General features: G+C 48.7%; 1 protein-coding gene across 11 annotated transcripts in view; it reads left to right on the forward strand.

Annotated features, from left to right (window-relative positions):
- TNRC6A (trinucleotide repeat containing adaptor 6A) overlaps window positions 1-25,686 on the forward strand; it is a 42,955-nt gene that overhangs the window by 12,896 nt on the left and 4,373 nt on the right. For 6 of the 11 annotated variants that reach the window (XM_041401381.1, XM_041401374.1, XM_041401378.1 and 3 more), the window contains 17 exons: window positions 4,784-5,116; window positions 9,423-9,470; window positions 11,892-14,480; window positions 15,290-15,454; window positions 15,600-15,775; window positions 15,933-16,013; window positions 16,449-16,500; window positions 17,544-17,686; window positions 18,332-18,469; window positions 18,684-18,812; window positions 18,889-18,966; window positions 19,208-19,418; window positions 19,959-19,991; window positions 22,333-22,464; window positions 23,863-24,021; window positions 24,282-24,422; window positions 25,524-25,631. In XM_041401381.1, the coding sequence (XP_041257315.1) occupies window positions 4,784-5,116; window positions 9,423-9,470; window positions 11,892-14,480; window positions 15,290-15,454; window positions 15,600-15,775; window positions 15,933-16,013; window positions 16,449-16,500; window positions 17,544-17,686; window positions 18,332-18,469; window positions 18,684-18,812; window positions 18,889-18,966; window positions 19,208-19,418; window positions 19,959-19,991; window positions 22,333-22,464; window positions 23,863-24,021; window positions 24,282-24,422; window positions 25,524-25,631 (4,716 nt within the window). Of the gene's footprint in view, window positions 1-178; window positions 254-4,783; window positions 5,117-9,422; window positions 9,471-11,891; window positions 14,481-15,289; window positions 15,455-15,599; window positions 15,776-15,932; window positions 16,014-16,448; window positions 16,501-17,543; window positions 17,687-18,331; window positions 18,470-18,683; window positions 18,813-18,888; window positions 18,967-19,207; window positions 19,419-19,958; window positions 19,992-22,332; window positions 22,465-23,862; window positions 24,022-24,281; window positions 24,423-25,523; window positions 25,632-25,686 lie in introns of those variants that run through there. The other 5 variants (XM_041401375.1, XM_041401377.1, XM_041401382.1 and 2 more) reach the window with 4 other exon arrangements.

The following is a 25,686-nucleotide window of genomic DNA, read 5'->3' on the forward strand; positions in this document are numbered from 1 at the left end:
GGAGGGAAGAGAGGTTGGGATAGTTGGAGGCGAGCCTGGTAGTTAGTTGCTAAGTGGAAAGTTTATCTGTTTGTGCAGCAGCTGGCACATCATGTGCCTCCCCAGTTCTTTCGTACCAGCTACTCTAGGAAAAAATAAGTATAACTTGAGTTGCTATCTGTTGAAAATACTGTAGAATTGTCAGTTGTGGTGTTCCCTCTAGCAGGGCAGAATATGTCCTTCTGCTGGGTTTGGAGTCAGAGCTGTCAGACAGGTCAGTCCTTTATCCCAAATTTCCTGGTGCAGAGCCCTGCAGGCAGCCCAGCGCCACGGACAGTGCTGCTGAGCCCTGGCTGGGGGAAAGGGTTCAGGAACAGCTTGGGCTGGGCTCACAGACAGACAGGTCCTTTATCCCAAATTTCCCAGAGCAGAGCCCTGCAGGCAGCCGAGCTCCCAGGCAGTGCTGCTGAGCCCGGCTGGGGGAAAGGGTTCAGGAGCAGCTGGGGCTGGGCTCACAGACAGACAGGTCAGTCCTTTATCCCAAATTTCCCGGTGCAGAGCCCTGCAGGCAGCCGAGCTCCCCGGGCAGTGCTGCTGGGGGAAAGGGTTCAGGAGCAGCTTGGGCTGGGCTCACAGACAGACAGGTCAGTCCTTTATCCCAAATTTCCCGGTGCAGAGCCCTGCAGCCAGCCGAGCTCCCCGGGCAGTGCTGCTGAGCCTGACTGGGGGAAAGGGTTCAGGAGCAGCTGGGGCTGGGCTCTGCGTGTGCTCCAGGGCTGAAGTGCCCTTTGCTCACAGCTGGATGTGTCCGTGGGCAGGGGTGGATGGGCAGTGCCCAGCGCTGCGCTGGCTCTGGCTGCGGGGGCTCGGGCAGCACCGTGGGCTGGCACAGCCCGGCTGTGGCTGCAGCCCAGAAAGTGCCACTTTCATCGCAGAGCAGAGTCGACTGAATTGCCCACTGAAACGGAAAGTGCTCTAAAAATAGCTGGGTGTGGAATTGAAATCTTTGACTCATATTTCCCACCTTGGAAACTTCTTACGCTCGTTCTTGTCGGCGAAGCGGAATGGCCCGGCTGCACAAACCCTGCTGGCTTTTGTCGGGGTTTTCGCCTGCCCGACCGTGCTTTTCCTGATTGGAAAAGCTCCCCTGCTAGCTGTTAAATCTCGGGGGTGCCTGGAAGAACGCAGGGGATGGGCCTGTGGCCGCCAGCCCCGCGGGAAGGGCGCGCTCACCTCCGTGCGGATCTGCAGGGGTTAAAGCCTTGGCAAACACGAGATATTTTCCAGAGCAGCTCCCGAGCTCACAGCTGCGGCCATTTTTCCACCACGAAAATTCTAGCACTACATCTTAGGTGTGTCAGCCTGAAAGGCAGACGTGCTCCGCTTGCCCTTCAGCGCCGCGGCCGTGCCAGCCATGCGGGGCGAGCCGCAGCGGGCGCTTTTCGGGGGGCAGCTCCGGCAGCAGCTCCCGGGGGAAGCAGCGGTTCCCTGCCAGCCTGGCGCTGCTCTTTGTGCGGGGCAGCAGAGCAGCTGATCTCCCCGCGCCGGGCAGGAGCTGTTTTCCATCTGCATTAAAGTTACTCAAGCAGCTGCCATTTTTTTTATTGGAGGGGGAGTGCGAGTCCCTGGGCCCCTGCTCCAGGAGGAGTTGGCAGGCAGCTCCTGGAGCAGTAAAATGACACCATGCTTCTCCTCCATTTTCTAATGAAATCTGCAGAGTGGGAAAGCAACACAAGTTGGAAGCGTCTTTCTTTGGAATCTCTCTGTAAACTGTAACTCCACCGTCCCCTGCTCTGAGGGTGTGCAGCAGGTTTGTTCTTTATGAAAATCTGTCATTTTTAATACTGGTTTCTGTAAACTTGCTGTTGCTAGTCAATTAGCTGTGGTAAACTGTAAGCCTGTTAATACTATCTTTCTGCCTTAATGCAATTCAAAATAAAATGCTGGTGTGTAGAACAAACTTTTATTAACAAGCAACTGGTCTAGAGCAAATTAAAATATTAAGATAATGATTTAGGGGTGCTGGAATTCATAGTAGCCATATTGGAATATTAATGTGCTATTTAGCCTTCTGAGAAGTTCTGGAGCAGAAAATGTTGGACAGGGGGAATTTTATAGCTTAAAACTTACTCTGTGCTTCTGAGGGAAGCCAAGGCAAGGGAATTCTGTTGCACTTTGGATAATTTCAGTTGAAAATTAGCATATAATTGTGGACTCTGTATATTCTGTAGCCTAGCCCTGGGACCTGGCAAATGTGTTATACAATTTGCTGCTGCTGTAGTAGATTTGCCATGTTTGCTAAGGAAACAAATGCTTAGAATGTATGTGAAATATAATATTCATAAGCTGTTGGAGAAGTGCTGTTGGTGCTGTGCCTTAGGGCTGGCTGGGCAGCGAGTACCTTGTTTATTTGTTGCACTCCTTGATAGTCAGGATTGGAGTCCCTGTTGGGGTCTGTTCTAACACACTTGGTGTTAAAGCAGCTTTGATTAGGAAAGTGAAGTGTTAGGGGTGCCCTGGGCGTGCTGCTGGCAGCTCTGTCTGGGCGCCCGGGGGATGTCACATGGAAATGATTTCACTTTCCCCGAGCAGCAGCGGTGCAGGAGAGTGGCTCAGCGTTGCGGGGTGCTGGATGTTGTCTCAAAGTCTCCTCAAGCCAGGGTGTTTGTGTTTTCTGCTCAAGGTGGCAGTGGAAGGAGAGGAGCTGGAGGAGCTGTGTGTCCCTGCCTGGGGCCGTGGCCAGGACTGCTCTGGGGCTGCAGGAGGGTTGCTGTGTGCCCCTGGGCTCAGCTCAGCTCAGCTCAGCTCAGCTCAGCTCAGCTGGACTGTGCTCCGGGCTGTGGAGGCTCATCCTTGGAGTCAGCCGGGGCAGGGGCACAGGGGGAGCACCAGAAGTTGTGCTTTGGCCACTGCTGGCACAGGTTGTGGACTGTGCACAAATGTGCTTTAATTTCAGGGCTGGTTGCAGTAGCTGGACCACAGAAAAGTGCAAAGTCCTTCTGCGTGCAATTGTCAACAAATTCTCAGCAATTTGCTTAAATAGCACCTCTCCCCCTTCAGGGCTTAGTCACTCTCAGTTACTTTATTTATAATGGAAGGAATTTTTAGAAGCACCAAATGAAATAGATTTGTTTAATGTTATTTCCTACTTGTGAAGTTCAGTTTTGAACCAGAAGTCAGAATCACAATTTGTTGTCTCATCATGTGCATCAAAATATTTTGCAAGGAATCAGTTGCCTTCCCTTAATATAGGCAACAGCTTAAACTGGGGAAATCTGAAGTGATGGTTGTGATCTTTATCATCTTCCCAGTTTATCTAATAGCCTTTCAATACCTTCTATTCCCTGTGCTCTGTACAATAAATTGAGTTGTGTCCTGGCCCTTCCTGTCCTCAGTTCTGTCCCTCTCCAGTCAGCTGTGCACTGGGAGAGCTGGGGGCCCTGGGAGGGGCAGCTGAAGGTGGGTGTCCTCACCCTGAGACTTCTGCCTGCCCATTTGTCAAACAAGGAATCTCCAAAGCTTTTATTCTCTTCTTCCCTTAAGCAGCCAAAATGCAATATTCCATTAAAACACAACTCACATGCTGATTCTTCAGTGGCTTTTTATTCTAAAGGCTTATATTTCATGTTTTTCAGAATATGTAAAGTAGAAATAAACAGAGATTATATCATAAGTAGCACTGACAACATTCAAATTGATTCCTTAAACAAAAGCTCGAGTTTGTTTTTATTTTTTGTTGTATTCCCATGACTCGGTTCCTGAAAGTGAATGATAAAATGGTCTTTAAGCATATTTAAAAGCTTTTAAAAGCCCCTGAAAACTACATTCTCAGTCATGTAGTAGCATTATTTCTGGTGCTGAGGGAGGTCATGGTCTAATATTGAGGTATCTTGGGAAGTTGCACAATAAATATTGACACTTAATGCATATCTCATCCAAGGAATTAACATATCAGAGCAGTGAGGAGGGCCAGGGCTGAGCTGCAGCTGGAGGGGTGGCAGCAGCAGCAGTCCCTCCCCAGGAGCTCAGAGTGCCCTCCTGCCTGCTGAGCTGCCTGCCCTGCCCACAGCTGGGCTCTGGGCACGTCTGGGTTTGGTGTGCTGCCTCTGCCCATGCTGTGACCTTCCCCTCGCCCTGCCGGGGCCGTGCTGCTGGCACTGAGGTCATTTGGAGCTGCACTTGCACATTTGGCATTTCCCAGTGCCAGCACAGTCCCGCCAGGCTGGGTCCCCGTGCTGGCAGCCCTTCCTGCTGGCAGCAGGCACCTGAGCCCATGGATAAATGTCCTTCTGCATGGTGTGCTCCCTCTGAGCAGCATGTCCTGTGGGTCCTGTTTGCCCCTTGTTCTTTTTGGGCCAGGCCAGAACAGCTTTCTATATGTAGTACTTATATATAACTTCATACCTAAGTTATACTTCCTATATGTAATACTTAAATGGGAAACTTGATTTTTCAATACTTAAACATTTTCTAAGAAAAGGTTCAATGCTGAAATAAACGGTGTAGTGCTGATCTGTCAGTAAAAGCTGTAGAAAGCTGGTTAGCAGCATCCTGTAACTGAGATAACTCGGTTAGGAGTGACAGCAAGGCATGTTCCTGCTCCCAGGGCTGTGCCATGACAGTGTGTCACTGAGGGATAACAGAGCTTTTCCTCGGGGATGAGTTACAGCTTGAACCAGCAGAAACGCTGCCATTACCTCATAAATAAACACCTCTCATAATACTGACTTAGTCTTCCATTTTTGAAGTTGCTGTTCACGTGAATAACTTTGTCCCGCTTTCTTTTTCCTGGGGGTGGGGGCAGTGCCAGAACAAACCAAGACCAGTGTAAGCCAGCCGCAGCCCGTCGCCTCCAACGGCACTTCCACAGGAACCAGCACTCCTAATAATGCCAAGCGGGCCCCAGCCAGCAGCCAGCAGCAGCCCTCGCCTCGGTACCCTCCCCGGGAAGTACCACCGCGATTCCGGCACCAGGAACAGAAACAGCTTCTGAAGCGCGGGCAGCAGTTGCCTGGGATAGCTGCCAACCTGGGATCCGCCCCCAAGGTGCTGAACGGCCAGCCAGGAGGCAGCGCTGGCACCCATAACCAGCCCCTGAGCAACGGAGAAGTGCCCAACAGCAGCAAAAAACAGCCAGGTGAGGGCAGCTGCCTCGCTTTGCTTGAGGTGGAGCCGACTCTCTTCAGATTTCGGGGAGTGTTTCAGCCAGCGTTGCTGGAACTTGCACTGGAAGCTGTATTGTGAGGAGATGCTTTCCTGGGTCAGAGCTTGGTATGAGTGTTGCAGGGTGGTTTTGCCTCTCTGGGCAGGTTGCACACTGCAGTTCAGCCCCTGGCTGGGTGCTGGCAGCAGTGAGTGGCAGACACGGCAGGGTTGGAGCAGGTGGTGCTTCCAGTGTGACCTCTGCTGTGCTGCACGTTCCCAGTCTTTGTCCTCAGCATTATCCCAGCAGGGCCGTGGTACAGAGCACCTCTGGCGTGCCCAGTTTTGGTAGAACATCCCAGGAAAAAAGGTCTTTAGATACATCCCAGAGATGGGCTGGTGCCACAGCCTGGGCAGCAGGGGAGCGGGCATTCTGCCCCACTCAGGTGAGACCCCACCTGCAGAGCTGGGCCAGCACAGGGAGGGCATGGAGCTGCTGGACCAACCCAGGGAGACACCAGAGGGATGGAGCAGCTCTGCTGGGAGGGAAGGCTGGGGGAGCTGGGATTGTTCAGCCTGGAGAAGAGACCAGGGGTGACCTGATGTTGGCCTTCCAGTCCCTGAAGGGAGCCTACAGGAAGGATGGAGAGAGACTGTTCACAAGGGATGGAGGGACAGGACACAGGGAATGGCTCCCACTGCCAGAGGGCAGGGATAGGTGGGATATTGGGAAGGAATTGTTCCCTGTAGGGTGGGCAGCCCTGGCACAGGTGCCCAGAGCAGCTGTGGCTGCCCCTGGATCCCTGGCAGTGCCCAGGCCAGGCTGGACACTGGGGCTGGAGCAGCCTGGGACAGTGGGAGGTGTCCCTGCCATGGCAGTGGAACTGAGTGGTCTGCAGAGCTCCTTCCAGCACATTTCTTTTTGTGATTAACAGCACCTTGAGACTTGGCTTTCATTTTTAACTTCCTGCCTGGAGGTCCAGCCAGGGTACAGCTTGTTCAGGGTATCAGAATTGTCTTTGATTGTCAGGTCAGAGTTTTTCTCCATTTTTTCTCCTGAAGCTTGGTTGTAATTACAGAATGGATCCACTTTTACCTTTACTGCTGTTTAAGTTCAATCATCTTTTGTTATTTTGGTTTGTTATGCATTTTTTCAAATAGCCTTTTAAGTCAGGTGAACTTGCCTGTTCATGTGTAGGATGTGTGTTCAGTGACTGCACTAACATGCAGCTCAGTTAATTTTACAGGACATTAATGTAATTTATTTTTGTCTGGAAAAAAGTAACTTTCTGTGAGGCATCTAGCTTCTCAAAGGGATTTGGTATTAAAGCATACCAATGCTTAATACTTTCTTATTTTTATACTTGTATTTATATTTTGATGTGCAGGTAGCAGTGATGATGTAACTTTTTCCGACAAATAGTTATTCTGTGACTTTACTGAATTCCCAGTGTTTCTCAAAATCAGTGTTTTATAGACTATAAAGAGTGTGACTCTCAGCCCCTTTAGCAAAAAAGAAAAGAAAAAAAGAATAAAACCCTGAAAATAGCCTTGATATTTCAAGTTTGAGTTAAACTTTGGGCTGTTCTGATTACTGCAGTTATCTGAAAAATGAAAGTAGACAAAGCACTGGAAGCAGTTTATCCTTGAGTCCTTGAGGAATGTTTCCCATATTATTTTTTATACTTTCCAGTATATTTCTGTAACATACTGATAGCACTCTTTACCACTGCAGCAGGTAATTTTTAAGTAGCTTATTTTCTTTGCTTGGCCTGTATGATGTTTAAAGTTACCTTTCATTAAGGTGAAACTTTTCCTGCAGCATGCATACTCTACTGCTCAAGTTGTGTAGCAAGGTAACTTAAATCAGAGTGGTGATTTAAATAAAAATTCACACATAAACTAATTTGAGAAGTACTACTGCTTGCACAGCCTGATTAGTGTCCCAGTTGTATCCAGAGGATTTGTGTGCTGTTCTCTGTTAGCTGTGTGAACACCAGCCCAGTGTTTAATTGGCTGGATTCCCATTTTGTGCGGCATTTGTCCCAGGTTTGCTCACTTTGCGTGGCTTTGTCGGGCTGGGCAGTGCCAGGGCTGCCCTGGGCAGTCCCCTGGTGCTTTGGGTGCGTGTCGAGCGAGGCTCAGGGTCCTGCAGGGACAGAGGGGCTGGCCACATCGCTCTGTCACCTTAGCAAGGTCTGTGTTGGCTGCAGCTCCTGCCAGAGCTCTGCTCCTGGTGTCCGTGTGTCCCAGCAGAGCTCAGAGCTGCCACCTGGGGCTGGCCACCCAGCTCTGCTCTCTTGGTGCCATGCGTGTGCCTGGGAGGTCTCCTTCCCTGGAGAAACCAGGAATAACAGCCAGGAATAATAACCTTGGATGCGTTGTTGTGTTCCTTCCTAAACTCAGACAGAGGCAAATGATTTTTCTGTGCTGGGTTTCTGTGCCGGTTTCAAGCTCTGCTCTGGCACTGGTGAGGTGCCCCATCCAGCAGGGCTGGTGTTTTCTGACACCTTTGTATCTGAAAGGAAATGCTGTTGTCATTTGCCTGTCTCAGTTCCACTCACTCTCCCCACTTCCTCTCTCAGCCTCCCCCAGAAACTCCAGGTGCTCTCTGTTCCCTCTGGAGTCCAAAATCCGATGACATGTGATCTGTAGGTCGCTTGCATAGACAGGATATCCATGGATAAACCAGTGGCTCCTGGGACTCATCTGTATTTTAGGGCTAAAAGAAAAACTGTGCCTTCAAGTGTTGAAGTCAGAATTGCAGGAGTTGGGAATGGCTGTGGGTTTGTGTGTAATTCCTGAAAGGATCTCTCCCCAGTTCCAGCTGTGGTTTGGCAGGTGCTTTGTAAAAGCCAGGTGATGCAGGCTGAATTTAAAGTCTTTAATTGCCCTGAGCACGCTAAGATTTTAAGTCATTGGTGTTGGATAATTTTTTAATTATATCAGTGGTCTAAACCCCATCTCTTTACTTGTGTTTTGTGTGAACAGTTTGTCTCCTGTTTGGAAAATCAACGTGCTTTGTCCAGAAGTAAAGCTGAAGAAGGGATAGGCCTGTGGGCTGGGTTTTTCCTGCTGTTCTTAGGACATTTGGCATGCTCTTTTAGTAGAGACACATAAATGAAGCTCATGGCTTGTAGTGTTCCTGAAACAGATCCAGGCCAGTGCCAAGATGGTTATTTTTAGAAGTCTCCCTAAGCAGCTCTTTATCAGGACACTTTCATTCCCAGTTTAGTTGATGTCTTCACTGACATGCCCCATGTGCAAGCTTCTCATGAAGGGCAGGGTTGATTGCTGCCCTGGTGTTTGCTCACCTCTGCTCTGGAACACCTTGGGATAACCAGGTGGTTGTTCCATGATCATGAGTTGAATTATTTCCAGCAGTATCTGCTTTGACTGTGGCCAGAGCAGAGCAGGAGAGCAGGACTGAGCTCCTGGCAGGGCTCCAGTTTGCATTCCTCCCATCTGCCTTTGTCCTGGTGCATCTCACAGCAGAGCCACAGAGTTGTGTCCCAGCCAGAGCCCTTGGGAGCAAAAGGTGCCTCCAGTAACCTGGGGATGGTTCTCAGCTCCTGGAGGATCAGGGAAGGAGGGAGCAGTTGGGATTTGCAGTTAGTAGTGATGAAGGGTGCAGTCCTTTGGGGAACGTTGCCTTCAGTGTGAGAGTCACGGTCTCCAGTGTAAAATGTGTGGGTTTGAAAGATGGAGTTAGATTCTGTCGGGTGCCTGTGTGGCACAGGGGAGGAGCAGGGTGTGGAAGGGGCAGATGAAGGGTTGTTGTGCATGTGCTTAGAGCCATCCTCAGACGTTGCTGTTTTCTCAGGCAGGCAGCACAGTCCTGACTTGGAGGTGGAGCAAATGTGCTGTTCAGAGCAGGGAGAGGAACTTGCTGAAGTTTCAGGGCTGAAAACTTCTCTGCTTCACTGCTCAGCTTCTCAGTCAGTAGAGTCCGAAATGAGCTGGTTTTGGTTTCACTGACTATATCCTCTTTTTTGTATAAATCAAACTTTTAAGGACACATTGAATGGGTTCATTAAATGTCAAACGTGTAACAAGTAGGTTGTAATTGAAATGTGTCACAAAAGCAGCAGAATTGCTAATTCTCACGTCCCCAGGCTGAGTTTGTTGCCATGTCCCTGCTCCCTGTGTGGGGAACGTGATTCAGAGCAGACAGAGAGACTGAGAGAAACCTGTCCTGGAGAAGGGGTCTAAGGACTGGCTTTACAGCAGTGAGTGCTTTGGGGACTGTTCTCTCATTTGCTGAAGTAACACTTCTGTGATTTTCTTGCTTTTTTTTGTAGGCATGCCTCCCATTCGGGACTTGGTGAGCCACTCCCCTAACCAGTCAGGTTAGCTACTTCCATCTCACCTGCTTTTGCACTACGTGTTTGTGGTGGTTACGTGTTTCACCCAATTTTGTCTGATTTTTTCATTTTTATTTTTATTCTTTGGCTTATGCTTTTCATTGGCATGGGTGTGTGGATGATTGCAGTATGCTTTCTCTGTGCCATTGCATACTAATTTGGTTTAACATTTTTAATTTTCTAATTAAGTCAGAATTCATGATAAGAGTTTTTGTCACCTTAGCTTTAAGATACTGTTTTTTTGGGTTTTTTTGTTTGTGCTTCCATGCTGACCTGCCTCTTGTGGTATTGAATAAACTGTGCAAGCTTGTGCTTCCCATCAGAGACGTGTCACACTGTGGAGGAAATCATGTCTTGATCGTTTGCTAAAAGCTCAGGACTGTATTTACTGAAATGCATTTGTTCATGAGGCCCAGAGGTGCAGTGCTTGGCAAGGTATGGTATTGACAGTCTGGGGGTGCCAGCTGTGCTGGAGCAGGAAAAGGAGGCAGAGGGTGCAAGATTCAGGTATTTCTTAATTTACGCTTCTCAGTCCTGTTTATTTTAGCCCATGTGATGACAAACTGCTTTTTAAAATACGTGCAGTTTTTTGCAAATGTTTCCTGCAGGATAACACATAGCTGGAAAGCAATCTTAGCAGATTACAGAATTTTAAGAAACTTGGGTTTGTATAAATGTTTTTTTGTCAAGGATTTAAGCAGCAAAAGTTCAGTTGCAACTTTAAATAGTTTTGGGAAGAAAAGCAGGAGTAGGCTGTTTTGGCTCCCTGTGCTGTGCACCAAATGCAGGGTGTTGTCACTTGTCATCTTCCAGTTTTTAGGGTGTTCTGTGGTCTCTGCCAGATACAAAAAGTCAGAGCTGGTATCTGCTTGGTCAGTGTTTGTATCCTTAATCTCTGAAGTTCACAAGCTGGGGAGGTTCAGGTAGGAATGTTCCAGAGCAGTGGCTCATGCTAGACATCACTAACACGTTTATGTCCAGGAGAAAGACTGTTGGTGTAAGTAGTTGTGTATTTAATGGGAGAAATTCAGCTGAGTGGAGGTTAATCACTGCGTGCTGACTGGGGATGGGCTCTGCACAAACTGTGACACAGCTAAATTAGGGTAACAGAGCTGGAATAAATGCAAGCTTTCTTTATGTATTCTGCTGCTGTGCAAATTAGAGTTGGTTTTACCATTTCCCTCTGACTTGTAGTCCTAACCTGTATCTCTCAGTGCTGAATTCAGGCTGTTTGCCATCTGTGGGCCTTTGTGTTGCTTTAAAAAGGGATGCTGTTCCTGGGATGGAGTTTGTGTGATCAGGATCTTGTTCTGTGCCATTGGTTCTCTCACTCCTGTGAGTGCACACAGCTCTTTGATCAGTCCCTTAGTGCAGGATAAATGTCCTTTTTTAAAATACGAGGTGAGAGCTGGAGCCTTGAAGTTGTTGGGCAGTTGTTCAGCCACGCCAGTGTCCTTGTGGTGCCACACCAATGGGCAGGCTCTGGGCTGTGCTCAGCTGAGTCCTGGCTCTCCCAGGGGTGCTGCTGGTGGCTCTGCAGCACTGTGCCACTGCCACACACCATCACAGCACTCTGGGTGCCTGCTGAGGGCTCTGCCACTCCTCCTGGTGCAAGCTGCTGAGCCCATCCTTGTTCCTCACCTCGATGTCCCAGGGGAGCTCAGCTGAGAGCCAGGGGCTCAGGAGCAGTGGGTGATCCCTGCCCTGTGCTGCTCCAGCTCTGGGGCCAGGGTCTTGCACACAGTTCTGTTTCACTGTAGGATAGTAATACTGACATTGATTAAAAATTGATTAAAAACAGGCTTGTGCATCAGTGTGTTCTGAAAGCAGAACTTCAGATGGGTCTTGTGCTTTTTGTGCCAAGCTGCTGTTGTATAAAAGAAAAGACCTTGAACAGCCTGTACTGAAGACTCCTACACAATGTCTGTAACCAGGCTGGGAAGGTGTGTGCTCTGTGGCTGCTGTCACACAGCAGTTGGTACTGCGAGGCCAGGGCCATGTCCTCTTGCAATTTCTGCCTTTTGGTGTGTTTTCGGGTTGTATTTATATTGTGGTTTTTAATATGTATATGTGTTTCAGAAAATAGTTTGTATGTGGTGATACAGAGTATTCTTTTTTAAAATGGAAGGAAGAAAAAGCTTTAGGAGTCTAAAGTTTTCTGAGGTTTTTGTGAGGGCACTCTGCATGCTGGGAGGTGTTGTGGGTTGTGTGTGGCAGCCTTTGGGCAGCTGTACTTAGAGCTTGCTCTGTCACTTTCCATGACTGTAGTTTTAACAGAAGCAAAATAATAAGCAAAATAATTCCTGGCTTAATATCTTTATACTTTTTTTTTTTTCCTCTTCCACTTAATGAAGCAATAATACTAAACTCATAATAATGCTCTTGGGCTTTCCTTCTTCATTTTAGATCTGAACCACAGTGGTCTAGGATCCCATTATGAAAATTCTCACTGGGGACCAGTCTCTTCAAATAGCGACTCCAGCACAAACTGGGATAAAGTTATCGTAGACGGCTCTGACAAAGAAGCATGGCCATCAATCACTGGCAGTGACCCAGAGCTGACTTCAGAATGTATGGACACTGACTCTGCCTCCAGCTCTGGGTCGGAGCGGAACCTCGTTATCATGGCTTCAGGGAGCACAGCAGGAGAAGGCGATGGCATTCGCAACGGCCTCGGACATGGGTCTCAGAATAAGTTTGTGGTTGGTAGCAACAGCAATAATGTGGGCAATGGAAGTATTAATGGGCCGTGGGGGTTGTCCCACGGGTCCATAATAAGCACATGTCAAGTTTCTGTGGATGCTCCTGACAGCAAATCTGAAAGTAGCAACAATAGAATGAATGCTTGGGGCACCATAAGCTCTTCATCAAATGGAGGGTTAAATCCAAGCACTTTGAATTCAAATGGCAGCCATGGTGCCTGGTCCGTGTTGGAGAACAGTGGACATGCCCTGAAAGGGTCCGTGGGGAGTGGGAGTCCTGGCACAAGCATTCAGTGCAGTACCATAGGTCAGATGGCCAACAGCCAGAGTATTAACTCGAAAGTGGGTGGCTCAGCCCACGGTTCCTGGGGAAGCCTTCAGGAAAGCTGTGATTCTGAAGTAAATGGTACAAGGAATGTTTCATTCAGTGGGCAACCTCAAAACCTTAACACTGAAATGAATGGACCAAATAACACTACTAACTTTATGACCTCTAGTTTACCAAACTCTGCTGGTTCGGTGCAGATGAACGAGCTGCCCAACACCGCAGGGCCCGGGGCCTGGCGCGTGAGCACAATGAATCATTCTCAGATTCAGGCCTCTCCAGTGGCAAACGGCACTTCCATCTCTCACCTGAGCAACGGTGAGGCCAAAACTGGCGGCTCTTACGGTACTACCTGGGGTGCCTATGGTTCTAGTTACTCTGGAGACAAATGTCCAGGCCCAAACAGCCAAGCTAATGGTGACACTGTGAATGCAACTCTAATGCAGCCGGGCGGCAGCGGGCCTGGCAGCACTAACTTTCAAATCAACGGGAGTAAAGGCGGAGGGGTGTGGGAGGCAGGGACGGTCGGCTCCCAGAACGTGCCGTGGGGAAACGGGAGCGGTGCCGGTGCCGGCGGGAGCAGAAGAGGATGGGGCAGCCCCGCACAAAACGCTGGCACCAACATTTCCAACGGGGAATGGAGCAAACTGCCCAGCGGCCAGCATTCCAATGAAGGCGTCAATGGAAACAGCAGGAAGTTTACAAATGGATGGAAGTCTGCTGAGGAGGAGGAGCTCAACAGCCAGAGCTCTGCTGCCTCGCAGATGGCTGAGCAGAGCAGCACGTGGGCCAAAACAGGTACGGGGGACAGCGAGGGGAGCTCGGAGAGCGCCGGGTGCCACGAGGACAGAGCAGCTACGGAGGGCCAGAACCGAGAGAGGAGGAAAGTCGACCAGCACACGTTACTCCAAAGCATAGTGAACAGAACTGACCTAGATCCGCGTGTCCTTTCCAACTCTGGTTGGGGACAGACTCCAATCAAGCAGAACACTGCCTGGGATACCGAAACGTCACCGAGGGGTGAAAGAAAAACTGACAATGGGACAGAGGCCTGGGGGGGCTCTGTGACACAGACTTCCAGCTCAGGGGGGTGTGTGGATAGACCTAGCCCTAATAATAACGATACCTCATCTGTATCGGGGTGGGGAGATCCAAAGTCTGCTACAAGGTGGGGAGACTCCAAAGGGTCAAACAGCCAAGGGGGGTGGGAAGAAGATTCTGCTGCTACAGTAATGGTCAAGAGCAATCAATCATGGGGAAGTGGCAAAGAAGAAAAGTCATCCTGGAATGACACACCGAAGATGAAGCAGGGATGGGGAGATGGACAGAAGGCCAGCCAGGGTTGGGCAGTGTCTGCTGGTGATAGCTGGGGTGAAAACTCCAGAAGTAACCACTGGGGTGAGGCAAAGAAATCCAGTTCTGGAGGCAGCAACAGCGACAGGTCGGTGTCTGGTTGGAACGAGCCAGGTAAATCAAATTCTGTTACTTGGGGAGGCAACAACGCAACCCCAAACAGCTCTTCAGGATGGGATGAGCCTGCCAAGTCTAATCAGAGCCAGGGCTGGGGAGACCCTCCGAAATCCAATCAGCCTCAAGTCTGGGGGGACTCGTCAAAGCCAGTCAACTCTCCTGAGTGGAACAAACAAGATGTTGGCTCTTGGGGAGCCCAGTCTGGCACGAGCAAACCCCCGGGGTCCGGCTGGCTGGGGGGGCCAATGCCAGCCCCAGCAAAGGAGGAAGAGCCCACGGGCTGGGAGGAGCCATCCCCCGAATCCATTCGCCGGAAGATGGAGATTGATGATGGAACTTCTGCTTGGGGTGATCCGAGCAAATACAACTACAAAAATGTGAATATGTGGAATAAAAACGTCCCTAACAGTAGCAGCAGTTCAGACCAGCAAGCACAGGTACACCCGCAGCTACTGTCTTCAAGTGCCATGTCTAGCAAGGAGAGCAGTTCGGGTTCTGGTAAGCCTGGCTTTTACCCAGATTTGTGTTTTCTCTTGACTGTAAAGCTCTTTTTTAGTCTTGCTTCTTAGAACAATATTTTAGTTTCAAAGTAGAAAGGGCAAAGTGGCAATGAAGTGTAGTTTCTGTTAAAGAAATGAACAGCATTGTCACAGAGCATTGATGTGTTTGTACAGATTGGGAGATCTGCTCTAGTTTTAAATAGCTGCAGTAATAAGGGCTAAACAGCTCTGCTTGAGTTCTGGGGAGTGGGAACACAGAGAAAATACTTAAAATAGTGTTTAAGAATTTAGATACTTTCCTAAATTATTCGAAACCAGATAAAATTTAATTTTGCCAATGAGCCTTCAAGAAACAGAAGCATGTTGAGCTTCTGCAGGACAGAATGAGGGGTGATGGGTTTATAAGGATTTGGTATCAGACTTCCTGGTCTTGTATCTTCATGAGCAGTAAATAATGATTTTGGAGAAGAACTAAATGGGATATAGGAAGTATTTTGTGCTGTGTCTCTTTTTCAAGTGCCAGATGGGGTCAGTTACATGTAACAAGCAGCTCTTAGCTTAGCATCTTAGAAATTTGTATTATCAGAATGTAATTCTGTAAATACAAAATTTGTATTTTTGTGATTACTTTTATTAATGGAACATCTTGCAGTTGTAACAATGACCCTCACACAAAATAGAAACACGTGCTCACGCGCTTTTTACTGCATGTTAAGCATATAGAAAAGGCAAAACACTTGAGTCTCTTTTAGGCAGCTTTAAAATCCCGTTCAGAGCGATGCCAATAACTCACCCTGCTTTGCACAGGTTGGGGAGAGCCTTCTGCTCCAGCCACCACTGTAGACAACGGGACGGCGGCGTGGGGCAAGCCCATGGACACTGGTACGAGCTGGGGAGAGCCTGTCAGTGAGGCAGGAGGCACCTCTGGCTGGGGAAACGCTTCTCTTGGCCAGCAGCCTCCAAACAAGCCTGGTGAGTGCCCTCAGCGTGCTTCAGAAGGGTGACATCCCTCTCTGGAGGCTTCGTGTTTTCCAGGGGTTGTTACCTTGCAGTAGGCTCCGAGCTGTTTCTTGGAGCTGCTGCTGGAATGTTCACTGCCGGGTTTTTTCACCACCAGGGCCTAAATCTATGCAAGATAGTTGGTGTGGAGATGACATGCCCTTGAGTGGCAGTCGTCAGACCAGCTGGGAGGAAGAGGAGGATGTGGAGATCGGAATGTGGAACAGCAGTTCCTCACAAGAAGCTAACCCCTCGTTAAACTGGCCACCCTACATGAAGAAAATGCCCACAAAGGTGAGGAGCAGCTCGGGGCAAGGCTTGCAGTCATTTCTGAAAGCTGAGTCAGAAGGGATTGCTGCACTTGCACAGTACACTTTAATTGTCATTCTTTACACTGTGATGTAATTAAAGTCAGATCTGAGTATCACAGGAATTCCTTTCTGTTTTTAAGGGAATGATGAAAGGTGGAAATAAGCAAGATGAAACATGGATCAATCCATTCATTAAGCAATTCACAAATCTCAGTTTTTCAGTAAGTATTTGTCTCTGTCTGGCTTTGCTGCCTTTCCACAGGGCTTGTTACAATGTGCAGACATTGAAATGCTCAATTGCCAAGTGTTCATTTGCATTGTGGTTTTCTTTTTACTTGTGTTTGTCTCCCCTGTCACCCATCCCTTTTCTGTGCATTCTCATTGCAAAAGGACCTCTTTATTGATGAAAAGTGGTTTTGTAACCACTACAGGTATTCATCCCACAGCCTGAGGCTTTACTGCATTTACTGGGGGTTCTGGTGAGGGAAGCTGTTCTTGACTGGATAGCAACTGAAGGGAGGAAATGCTTTAAAGTAGCACCTGATTGTCTTGATTCTTCTTCTTGCAGTTTTGATTTGCAATAGTGTGCAGGGATCTCTTTGTTTTATCTTAAAATTGTTATTATTAAATAACTGTGATTTATTTTATTACTTCAGAGAGAATCACCAGAAGAAACCATACAGAGCAATAAGATGGACATGTCTGGAGGTAAGAGCAGCAGAACCGAGCTGGGCTTTATTGCTTTTTCTTCCATACTCTCTTTTACCTGATATCCTTCTGTAAATTACATTTTTGAAATGATATGCAGCGTATATATAGCAATATATAGTCAAGTATGTATTTCCCTAAAGAGAAGGAATGTCCTTGTAGAGAAGAGTATTTGTGTGTGTGAGTAATGCTGCACACACAGTCACCTGGTTGCTATAGGAATATTGGCCACGTATCAAACTGAGCTTATTCATATTTATATGTGTTGAACTGACATGAGAGGATGTTTTCAGGGTGTGGTGGGTTTGTTTCTTGCAATAGAAGTATCTAGATTGCCCTCTGGGCACCTCCACTGAGTATAAACAGAAACTTACCAAATCCCACACTGGCTCGTTGGGTTCATTCTTGGAAACCTGTGTTCAGTTCTAAGAACTGAATTAGTACTGAACAGTTATTTTAGAAATGTTTAAACCTGAGTGTAAAATTACTCGGGAGCAGTTGCAGTTTATTTGATTCCATTCACTGTTAATCTTTCTTTAGCAAATGAAAGATAATTCTTAATACATTAATAACAGTGTACTATGATGATAGACTGTTTAACTAAAACTAAACATTGCAACATTGTAGTTTTTAGTGTAGTTACTCTCTCCTTATTCAAAATTGGGTATTTTCACTTTGGGGCTCAGAGTCTTTCGGGTGAAGGAATTGTTCTTTGAGTTTTCGATTTCAGTATTAATAGCAAGCCTGATATTTGAATCATTGCAAGTTTAAACACTTATCCATTCTTGGTTTTAAGAGCCAGCTGACAGCAGTATCTGTGTGAAGCCTTGCAGAGGGTGTTGGTGGTGATCCCAGGCCTCAGTTGTCTGCAGTTCTTGGTGCCCAGGGTTTCTGTCCCAGTGAAGCCCAGCGAGGCAGAGCTGGGGTGCTGTGTGTTCAGGGGTGTCCTGCCCAGGCTCGGCTCGGCTCAGCTCAGCTCTGCAGCTCGCTGCTGGGGCTGTGGCTGCAGGCCCCAGGGTGTGCAGCCACCTCTGTGTCCCCAGGGTTACTGCAGGACAAGCGGCTGGAGATGGACAAGCACGGCCTGGGCGTGGGAGATTACAATCGTGTGGTTGGAAAAGGCCCTGGTTCTCGTCCCCAAATTCCCAAAGAGTCTTCCATGGATCGCGGTCCTTACTTCGATAAGGTCAGTGGGGTCCCTGTGGGGACTGAGCTCCTTCAGCATGTCCTGAGCAGTGACCTGCGTGCTGCCCAGCCTTCTGCAGGTGCTGCAGGGGCTGAGGGCGGGCTGGTCACTCCATGGAATGTTCTGGTTAACTCACTGACACACAGTACTAAGCACTCTCTGTAGCCCTTGGCGGTGCCGATGACTAACCTGATCTCTTTTGTTTTCTGCCTATTTCCTGCTGGTGCTGGACTGTCCTGTGACTCTTCCCTTCTGCTCCTGCAATGGTTTCTCCCTTCTGCTTGCTTGCTGGCTGGTTGTTGCGCCTCGGTTTGTCTGTCCCATCAGGATGGCATTGTAGCAGACGAGTCCCAAAACATGCAGTTTATGTCCAATCAAAACATGAAGCTTCCCCCTTCAAATAATGCACTACCTAACCAAGCCCTGGGCTCCCTAGCAGGGCTGGGTATGCAAAGCTTGAATTCTGTTAGACAGGTAAGGCTGCGTGCATATCCTTGGTGTGTTACTTACAGCATTTAATGCCTTTTGATATAACATTGTAGCTGCTTGTGTAATCGATACCTGTTTAACTTGTGATTGAAATGTGTGGGGTGGGAGAAGCAGCCCAAGAGGTTTTCTGTCACCGACTGCCCATCCTTTCCCCAGAATGGCAATCCCAGTGTGTTTGGTGTTGGGAATATAGCAGCACAGCCCAGGAGCATGCAGCAGCCTCCAGCACAACCTCTTAATTCATCTCAGCCTAATCCACGTGCTCAAGTGCCTCCTCCATTACTATCCCCTCAGGTAAGTGATACAGAAAACACTCTGTGTACGAACTATCTCAACGCTGCTCCAGAAAATTGTTCCTTGTTTCTTGGTGTTGCTGATATTTATTCTGTAAATATTTGGGAACATATTTGGCTTGGTGAAACCAGGCCTCTGTTGACCAGAGGTATTCTGCACATGCTGGACCGAGCAGAGCCGTGACAGTTGCCTTTGGCCCTGGTGTGTGTTGCAGGTTCCAGTATCATTACTGAAGTATGCACCAAACAGCGGTGGCCTGAGCCCACTTTTTGGCCCGCAACAGGTAGCCATGTTGAATCAACTGTCCCAGTTAAACCAGCTTTCCCAGATCTCCCAGTTACAGGTGAGCTGGCTGCTGGCTGTGTGTGAGTGAGCGCAGCCCGCTGCGTGCCCCGTTCTAACCCTGGCCTGTCTCGCAGCGGCTGCTGGCTCAGCAGCAGAAGGCGCAGCCCCAGAGGAGTGTGCCTTCTGGGGGTCGGCAGCAGCAGGAGCAGCAGGTAAGGAAACCTCCTGGTTCTCACTTCTCAGACTCTGCTGAGAGCTGCTTTTCGTCCTGAGCTGCGTTTCTCGCTCTGAGGCGGGCAGGGGTGGTCGGGTTGGACGGGCTTTAGGGGAGGGACTGGGTGCTGGGGTTTGGCTGAGCAGGATGCACAGGGCACAGAGGTGCATTTCATCCTCCTTCTCAAAACATGGAAAGCTTCTGCTCATTGGTGTGGTAACTGCTGTGCTTTTTTTAAGGGTCGATCTCTTAGTATGCAGCAACAGATGATGCAACAGTCCCGTCAGCTTGATCCAAACCTGTTAATGAAGCAGCAAACTCCACCCTCTCAACAGCAGTCACTCCATCAGCCCTCCATGAAATCCTTCCTTGAGAATGTCATGCCCCACACTACTCCTGAGCTGCAGAAAGGGCCCTCACCAATCAATGCATTCAGCAGCTTCCCTATAGGTGAGTGCCCTGCAGTCAGCCAGTGTTTGTGTGACACACAGCCCCACTTTCCCCCTTGCCTCCTCCTGGAAAGTGACTGTAACCCTGTACTTCCCATTTTAGTGGAAGCAGTAATTCTGTGTGGGGTTATCCTTGCTCACCAAATAGCTGTTCCCCAAGTACTCTCATTCCCAGTGAGTGTCCCTGTCTCAGTACAGAATATTTTACAGTCCTGAGGAATGACAGGCTCCTTTTAGTGCTCCCTTTGTCCTCTGCATCCCCAGGGTGATAAAAAGTCCTGATTCCTGGAGCTAAAGGATTTTAAGAAGTAGAATCCATGCAAAGAATCCATTGATGTACACACATTTCTTGGGATTTCAAAAATGCTTTCAGTGGCTCTAGAATTGCAAAGGTAGAACAGTCCCTTTGCCTGTTAGTGGTTTTGGCCAGGAAAGAAAGCTTTTGGCTTTGCATTTTTAAAGAATTGTTGTCTCATTAGGCAAAATGTCTGAACATTTATAAATACAAACATCTCCTGTTTCTTTCTCCCTACGTTTTCAGGCTTCTGTCCAATTTCTACTTCAGAAATTCCAGGCTTGTATATTTTCTTCTTACTTTAGGTCCCTTTTTAATGCTATCTTACTACAGCTGTTTACCATGTACCTCTGCTCCTTACCCCCATTTCTTTCCTCCCCTTCATTTTTGCTTTTCTTCTCTTTTATTCTAATTGGGTCATTTCTGTTGGGCTGATTGCATTCCCACTGGCCTCTGCAGGGAAGTTTGTTTCCTGGCCATGCAGCTGAGCTCCCTGTGCTTGCAGGCAGAGTGGCACTGGCCAGGACAGTGCCACACTGGGGGTGGCTTGGGGCCAGCCTCAAGTCCAGCTGCTGCTTCAGAGCTGCTGGTGATGATTGGCATCAATGTCCAGTTCTGCAAGGCATACAAAGGAAGTTTTTTAGCTGTTGGAGACACTGTGTTAGCTCTAAGGAAAGGCATATTTCACTTTCTCACCAAAGTCTGCTGAGGGGTGGCATCCTGCCCAGGTCAGGCTCCTTTGTGTTTCATTCCTTGAGCTGGAGTTGTTGTGTACTGCCCCACAGCTGCTCTCACATGAGTCATGGCCCTGTCTCAGGAGCCTGCCCTGTGTGTGAGGCTGCTTTGAGATGCCTCAGGATACACAGGAATTGTTTGGGGTCCCTCTGCTCAGCACACAGAGCCACCCTCAGTCCTCACATGAAGGCTGAAGGGTAGGAAGAGCATGTTGCTGGAATTTCTTCCCCCTTAGTGAAGAGCTGAGTGCAGAGGAGAGCTGGTGTCCCCTCCAGAGCAGCCTGGTGGTGTAGCTGTGTGGGAGGGAGCTCACCTTGCCCAGCTCTCCTGGAAAATCCTGTGGGTTTGTTGTTTCCTCTGTGCTCCCACAACAGTGTCAGGAGGCCCAGCAGGCAGAGCAAGGAGGTTCTGTTTCCATTCCAGGGAAGGGATTTGTCAGGATTCACTAGATACTCACCCAGAGTAGAGACTGGGGTCACAGCATCCTTTTCTCTCCCTGACCAGTTCTGCACTCACATCCCAGTTCATTATAGAATTAAGTATTTCTGTTAATAAAAACAACCTTTGTAGTGATTATAACTGATATAACTAATAACTACTATTGAGTATACTATAACTAATAGTATAACTGATGCAAATAATAGCAAGTCTTCCACAGTAGGATATGAAGAATTACTTCTGGGAAGAGTGTTTAAATTATGGATTACATCCAGGGACTGGTATCCATTACTCAGCCCAACGTGTCCCATCAGAACTGTGACAGGGCTGTGCCTGCTGGGGCTGGCATTGGCCTGGTCACAGATGTGCCCCTCTGCCAGCCTGGGCTCTTTCTTAGCCTTCTCTCAGAGGTCTGGTCTCTGCAGCTTCTCCAGAGGTAGAGGGAAGGTTACTGTGCTGCAGAGTTACTGCTCTGACAACAGCAGAATGCCAGAGGGAGGTGTTAGAAACAGGATCAGCTGGACTTCCCTTTTTTTCTGTTTGAGCTATTGATAGTTGTTACATTTCTTAAAACTCCATCCTGTTCCAAGCACTTTCATGAGGCATTTAAAGAGGAGGCTTTTCTGGCACCAGCTCTTGCTCTTGCCTTTAAGAAAAACAAACAAAAACCCCTCAGAAAGTAAACCAGTTTCTTTCAGGCTGAGAATGTGCACTCAGGAGCAGGAGGAAGCCCTTGCTGAAGGAAGGTGTCTCTAGGAGACATGTTCTTTCAGGCTGAGAATGTGCACTCAGGAGCAGGAGGAAGCCCTTGCTGTTTCCAGTGCTGGAGGAAGGTGTCTCTAGGAGACATATGAGAAGCTTCCTGTATGTTTCTGTTCTCAGGTTAAGCCTTTGTAGTGGTTTGTTTTCAGAGAAGAAGTGAATAGATATGAAGGGCTGGAAAGGTCCCAGGTAGAGTTGTGAGTTCAGGGTTCTTACAGACCTGAAAGGGAGCAGGCATGCCAAGGTCAAAAATGTGGGCACGTTGTCCAAGCCCAGAAGAGCCTGGTTCTTCCAGGTGTTTGAGCTGGTTTGGGTTGGCATTGTCTTGATTCTCTGGCAGAGAAACATCTGAGGTACAGAGCACAGCTACAGCAGCTCACAACCAGTTCTGTGTGCCCCCTATTTTAAAAATTCACATTTTAGTTTCCCTTAACTTCCTGATGTCTTCTTCCACTGACATTTTTGCATGAAGACATGAGCTGAGAACTTGGGGGTGCTTTGCATTGCTCAGCTTAGCTTCTGTGTGCAGAGAGGCCCCTGGTTTAAGTGCTAGAATGTTCCTGAGACCCAGAGATGGAAGCATGCCATAACCATGGTAACGTGCTCTTCGGTGCTTTCTGGGGCAGCAGTGGTGATGAGCAGAGGGAGAGCTTGGGTCTGTGTCTCACAATGTGTGTGCTTTCAGGAATGAACTCAAACTTGAATGTAAACCTGGATATGAGCAGTATTAAAGAGCCACAATCTCGGCTGAGGAAATGGACTACAGTCGACAGCATTTCTATGAACACATCCTTGGATCAGAACTCCAGCAAACATGGTATGTCCAGCATTCCCTGAGCAGCACCTGAGGCAGGTCAGCCTCGGGGTTCTGGCTGTCACTGCAGGTTTGCAGAGTTGGTTTGGGCTGTGGTTGTAACCCCTGTGTCACAGTTTCTGTTGTGCTGTCTGTGCCAGCTTGCTGCTTGTCTGCCACAGCAGCCACAGCTTTGCTGACTGTGCTCACAGAATGATCTCGTGATGAGATTAGTAGAAACATTCTACAGAATTCATTTTTTAACCAGACTTTTCTGTAACTGACTGTTGATACTAGCTTTACCTTAATCTCCAGTGGAATGCTTCATATATTTTTGAGCCAAAAGCTTGGTTTTCAGGTTTTCTCTCCCACCACCCTTCTGTCCTAAGGTGATTTTGGGGGATTTACTGCATTCTGGGCATGGCTGACATTTTTACTGGCAGGTTTTGGTTATGAATGTCTGTGTTTGCATTCTAAAATTGGGAAGAGCTTAGAAGGGCCAGACTTGGTACCCTTGCTGTCCTTAGTTTTAGAGGAGGTGAACTTGGTTGCTTCGTGTTTCATTCCAGTAATCAAGATTCATATGACATTTCAGCTGTTTCAGTTGCTTGAAATCATCCAGTTAAAATTTGAGTCTATAGCCCAAGAATCTGTGTCTAAAGATAGTTATAAATGTCCCCAGTCTCCTGTTACTGTTCAGTCTCAGATGCTGGGGGTATTTTTAGGTGCATCAGCTGCTTTGCTGCTCTGAGCTGCCTCTGGTAGCCTGCAGTGGCCGTTGCCTGCAGCTGCCCTGCTGAGCCCCTCCTGCTGTTGCCACAGGCAGTGGTGGTGTTGCTTTACCTGTAGGTGATGTTTTCTGACCAGAGCCAGGAATTTCTGTGTCTCATGCAATCCCTGGTTCACTCAGAACTGCAGCAGAACTGGCTTTGCTTCTGACAACTTTTAAACCGTTGCTTTCTCTGTCTCTGGGGATTTTTAAATTAATTTTTTTGCCTCCCAAAAGCAGGAATAGAATCTACAGGGCTTTGCAGTGGCTGAAGATCCTTCACATGTTGTAGCTGTTTCTTTCATGAGCTCTCCCACCACAGAACCCTGTTAGTCAAGTGGGGTCCCACAGAATGCTCTTACCTCTGGAATTAATGCTTTACTCGGGTTGAACACATGTTACTTTGAGTATATGTGAAGGGGTTTCACGGGAGATTGTTCTTACAGTTTTCTCCTGAATTACTCAGACATGTTTCATTTTGAGTCACACTCTCCTGTATGATCTCCAGTATAACTTGGATCACAGGAGGACAGCGTGCTGCTGTACATTTCATGAATGATTTACAAGGGCATGATTTATATATATATCAATATAGGGATATAAAAACCAGCCATGAGAAATACTTGACCGCTATTTTTTTCTTTTTTTCACAGGTGCTATTTCAAGTGGTTTCAGGCTGGAGGATTCTCCGTTTGTTCCTTACGACTTTCTGAACAGCAGTAACTCCCCAGCCAGTCCTCCCGGCTCCATTGGGGACGGCTGGCCCCGTGCCAAATCGCCTAATGGCTCTAGCAGTGTTAACTGGCCCCCAGGTACTGCCCTGCCCGGCCACGGGGGCACCTGGGGCCTTCTCAGCAGATGGAAATGGACAGTGGCACTTTTATTGCACTGAGGGAAGTGTATCTGCCAGGGAAACCAGAAATTAAATTGACAAAGTGATGGCTAAGTCAAGTAAATGAAATGCTTAAAAGGTTTTGGGTTTTCAGTCGTTAGGAGATGTATTGTTTAGACAGACGTTTCCTTTGTAAAAATGTAGTGAAAATAAGCTTCTTTCCTGCATCTGTATTCCTAGAGTTTCGCCCTGGTGAGCCATGGAAAGGTTATCCAAACATCGACCCCGAAACTGACCCTTACGTCACTCCTGGCAGTGTCATAAACAATCTCTCAATTAATACTGTGCGGGAAGTTGACCACCTCAGGGACAGGAACAGTGGTATGCTCAGTGCTGGGGAGTCCTGTGTGACCTTCCCTCTGCTCTTGTGATGTTTGCTGGGTGCTCCCTTCCTGGTTTGTCCCTTGTGCTGTGGGCTTGGGATGTGTTTGCTGGGTGCTCCTCTCCTGGTTTATCCCTTGTGTTCCCTCCTTGCTCCCCTCCTGGCTGTTCCTCTGTGTTCCCTCCTTGCTCCCCTCCTGGTTTATCCCTTGTGTTCCCTCCTTGCTCCCCTCCTGGTTTATCCCCTGTGTTCCCTCCTTGCTCCTCTCTGGTTTATCCCCTGTATTCCTTCCTTGCTCCTCTCTGGTTTATCCCTTTTGTTCCCTCCTTGCTCCTCGTTCCCTCCTTGCTCCCCTCCTGGTTTATCCCCTGTGTTCTCTCCTTGCTCCTCTCCTAGTTTATCCCTTGTGTTCCTTCCTTGCTCCCCTCCTGGTTTATCCCTTGTGTTCCCTCCTTGCTCCTCTCTGGTTTATCCCTTGTGTTCCCTCCTTGCTCCCCTCCTGGTTTGTCCCTTGTGTTCTCTCCTTGCTCCCCTCCTGGTTTATCCCCTGTGTTCCCTCCTTGCTCCTCTCTGGTTTACCCCCTGTATTCCCTCCTTGCTCCCCTCCTGGTTGTTCCTCTGTGTTCCCTCCTTGCTCCCCTCCTGGTTTGTCCCTCATGTTCCCTCCTTGCTCCTCTCTGGTTTACCCCTTGTGTTCCCTCCTTGCTCCTCTCTGGTTTACCCCCTGTATTCCCTCCTTGCTCCCCTCCTGGTTGGTCCTCTGTGTTCCCTCCTTGCTGCCCTCACGGTTCCCCTTGTGCTGTGTGTCTGGGATGTGTTTGCTGCGTGCTCCCCTCCTGGTTTGTCCCTGGTGCTGTGCCTGCCAGGGCAGAGTGCAGGAGCTGTGCCAGGGTGAGGGCTGTGCTGCTGGTGTCAGCTGTGCACGCCCAGGGCTCGGGGAGCAGCAGAGCCTCGGCAGCCCCGCCGTGCAGGAATGCAGGGCTGTGCTCCTGCTGCCACCACGTGCCCGTGGGTGAGGATGGGGACACGGGGTGCACATCCCTGCCCTGAGTGTGCACAGGGAAAGCCTGTGCTGTGTCTGACTCTTCTCTGTGTTGCAGGGTCATCCTCATCTTTGAACACCACGCTGCCTTCAACTAGTGCCTGGTCATCCATTCGTGCCTCCAACTACAATGTTTCCCTCAGCAGTACAGCACAAAGCACTTCAGGTGATGTCTGCTTGTATTGTTCTGCTTCCTTCCCCTTCACGTGCTCCAGGGGGAT

The sequence above is a fragment of the Onychostruthus taczanowskii genome, unplaced genomic scaffold (genome assembly GCF_017590055.1).
Source record: "Onychostruthus taczanowskii isolate IOZ18803 unplaced genomic scaffold, ASM1759005v1 scaffold19, whole genome shotgun sequence".
Lineage (NCBI taxonomy): Eukaryota > Metazoa > Chordata > Aves > Passeriformes > Passeridae > Onychostruthus > Onychostruthus taczanowskii.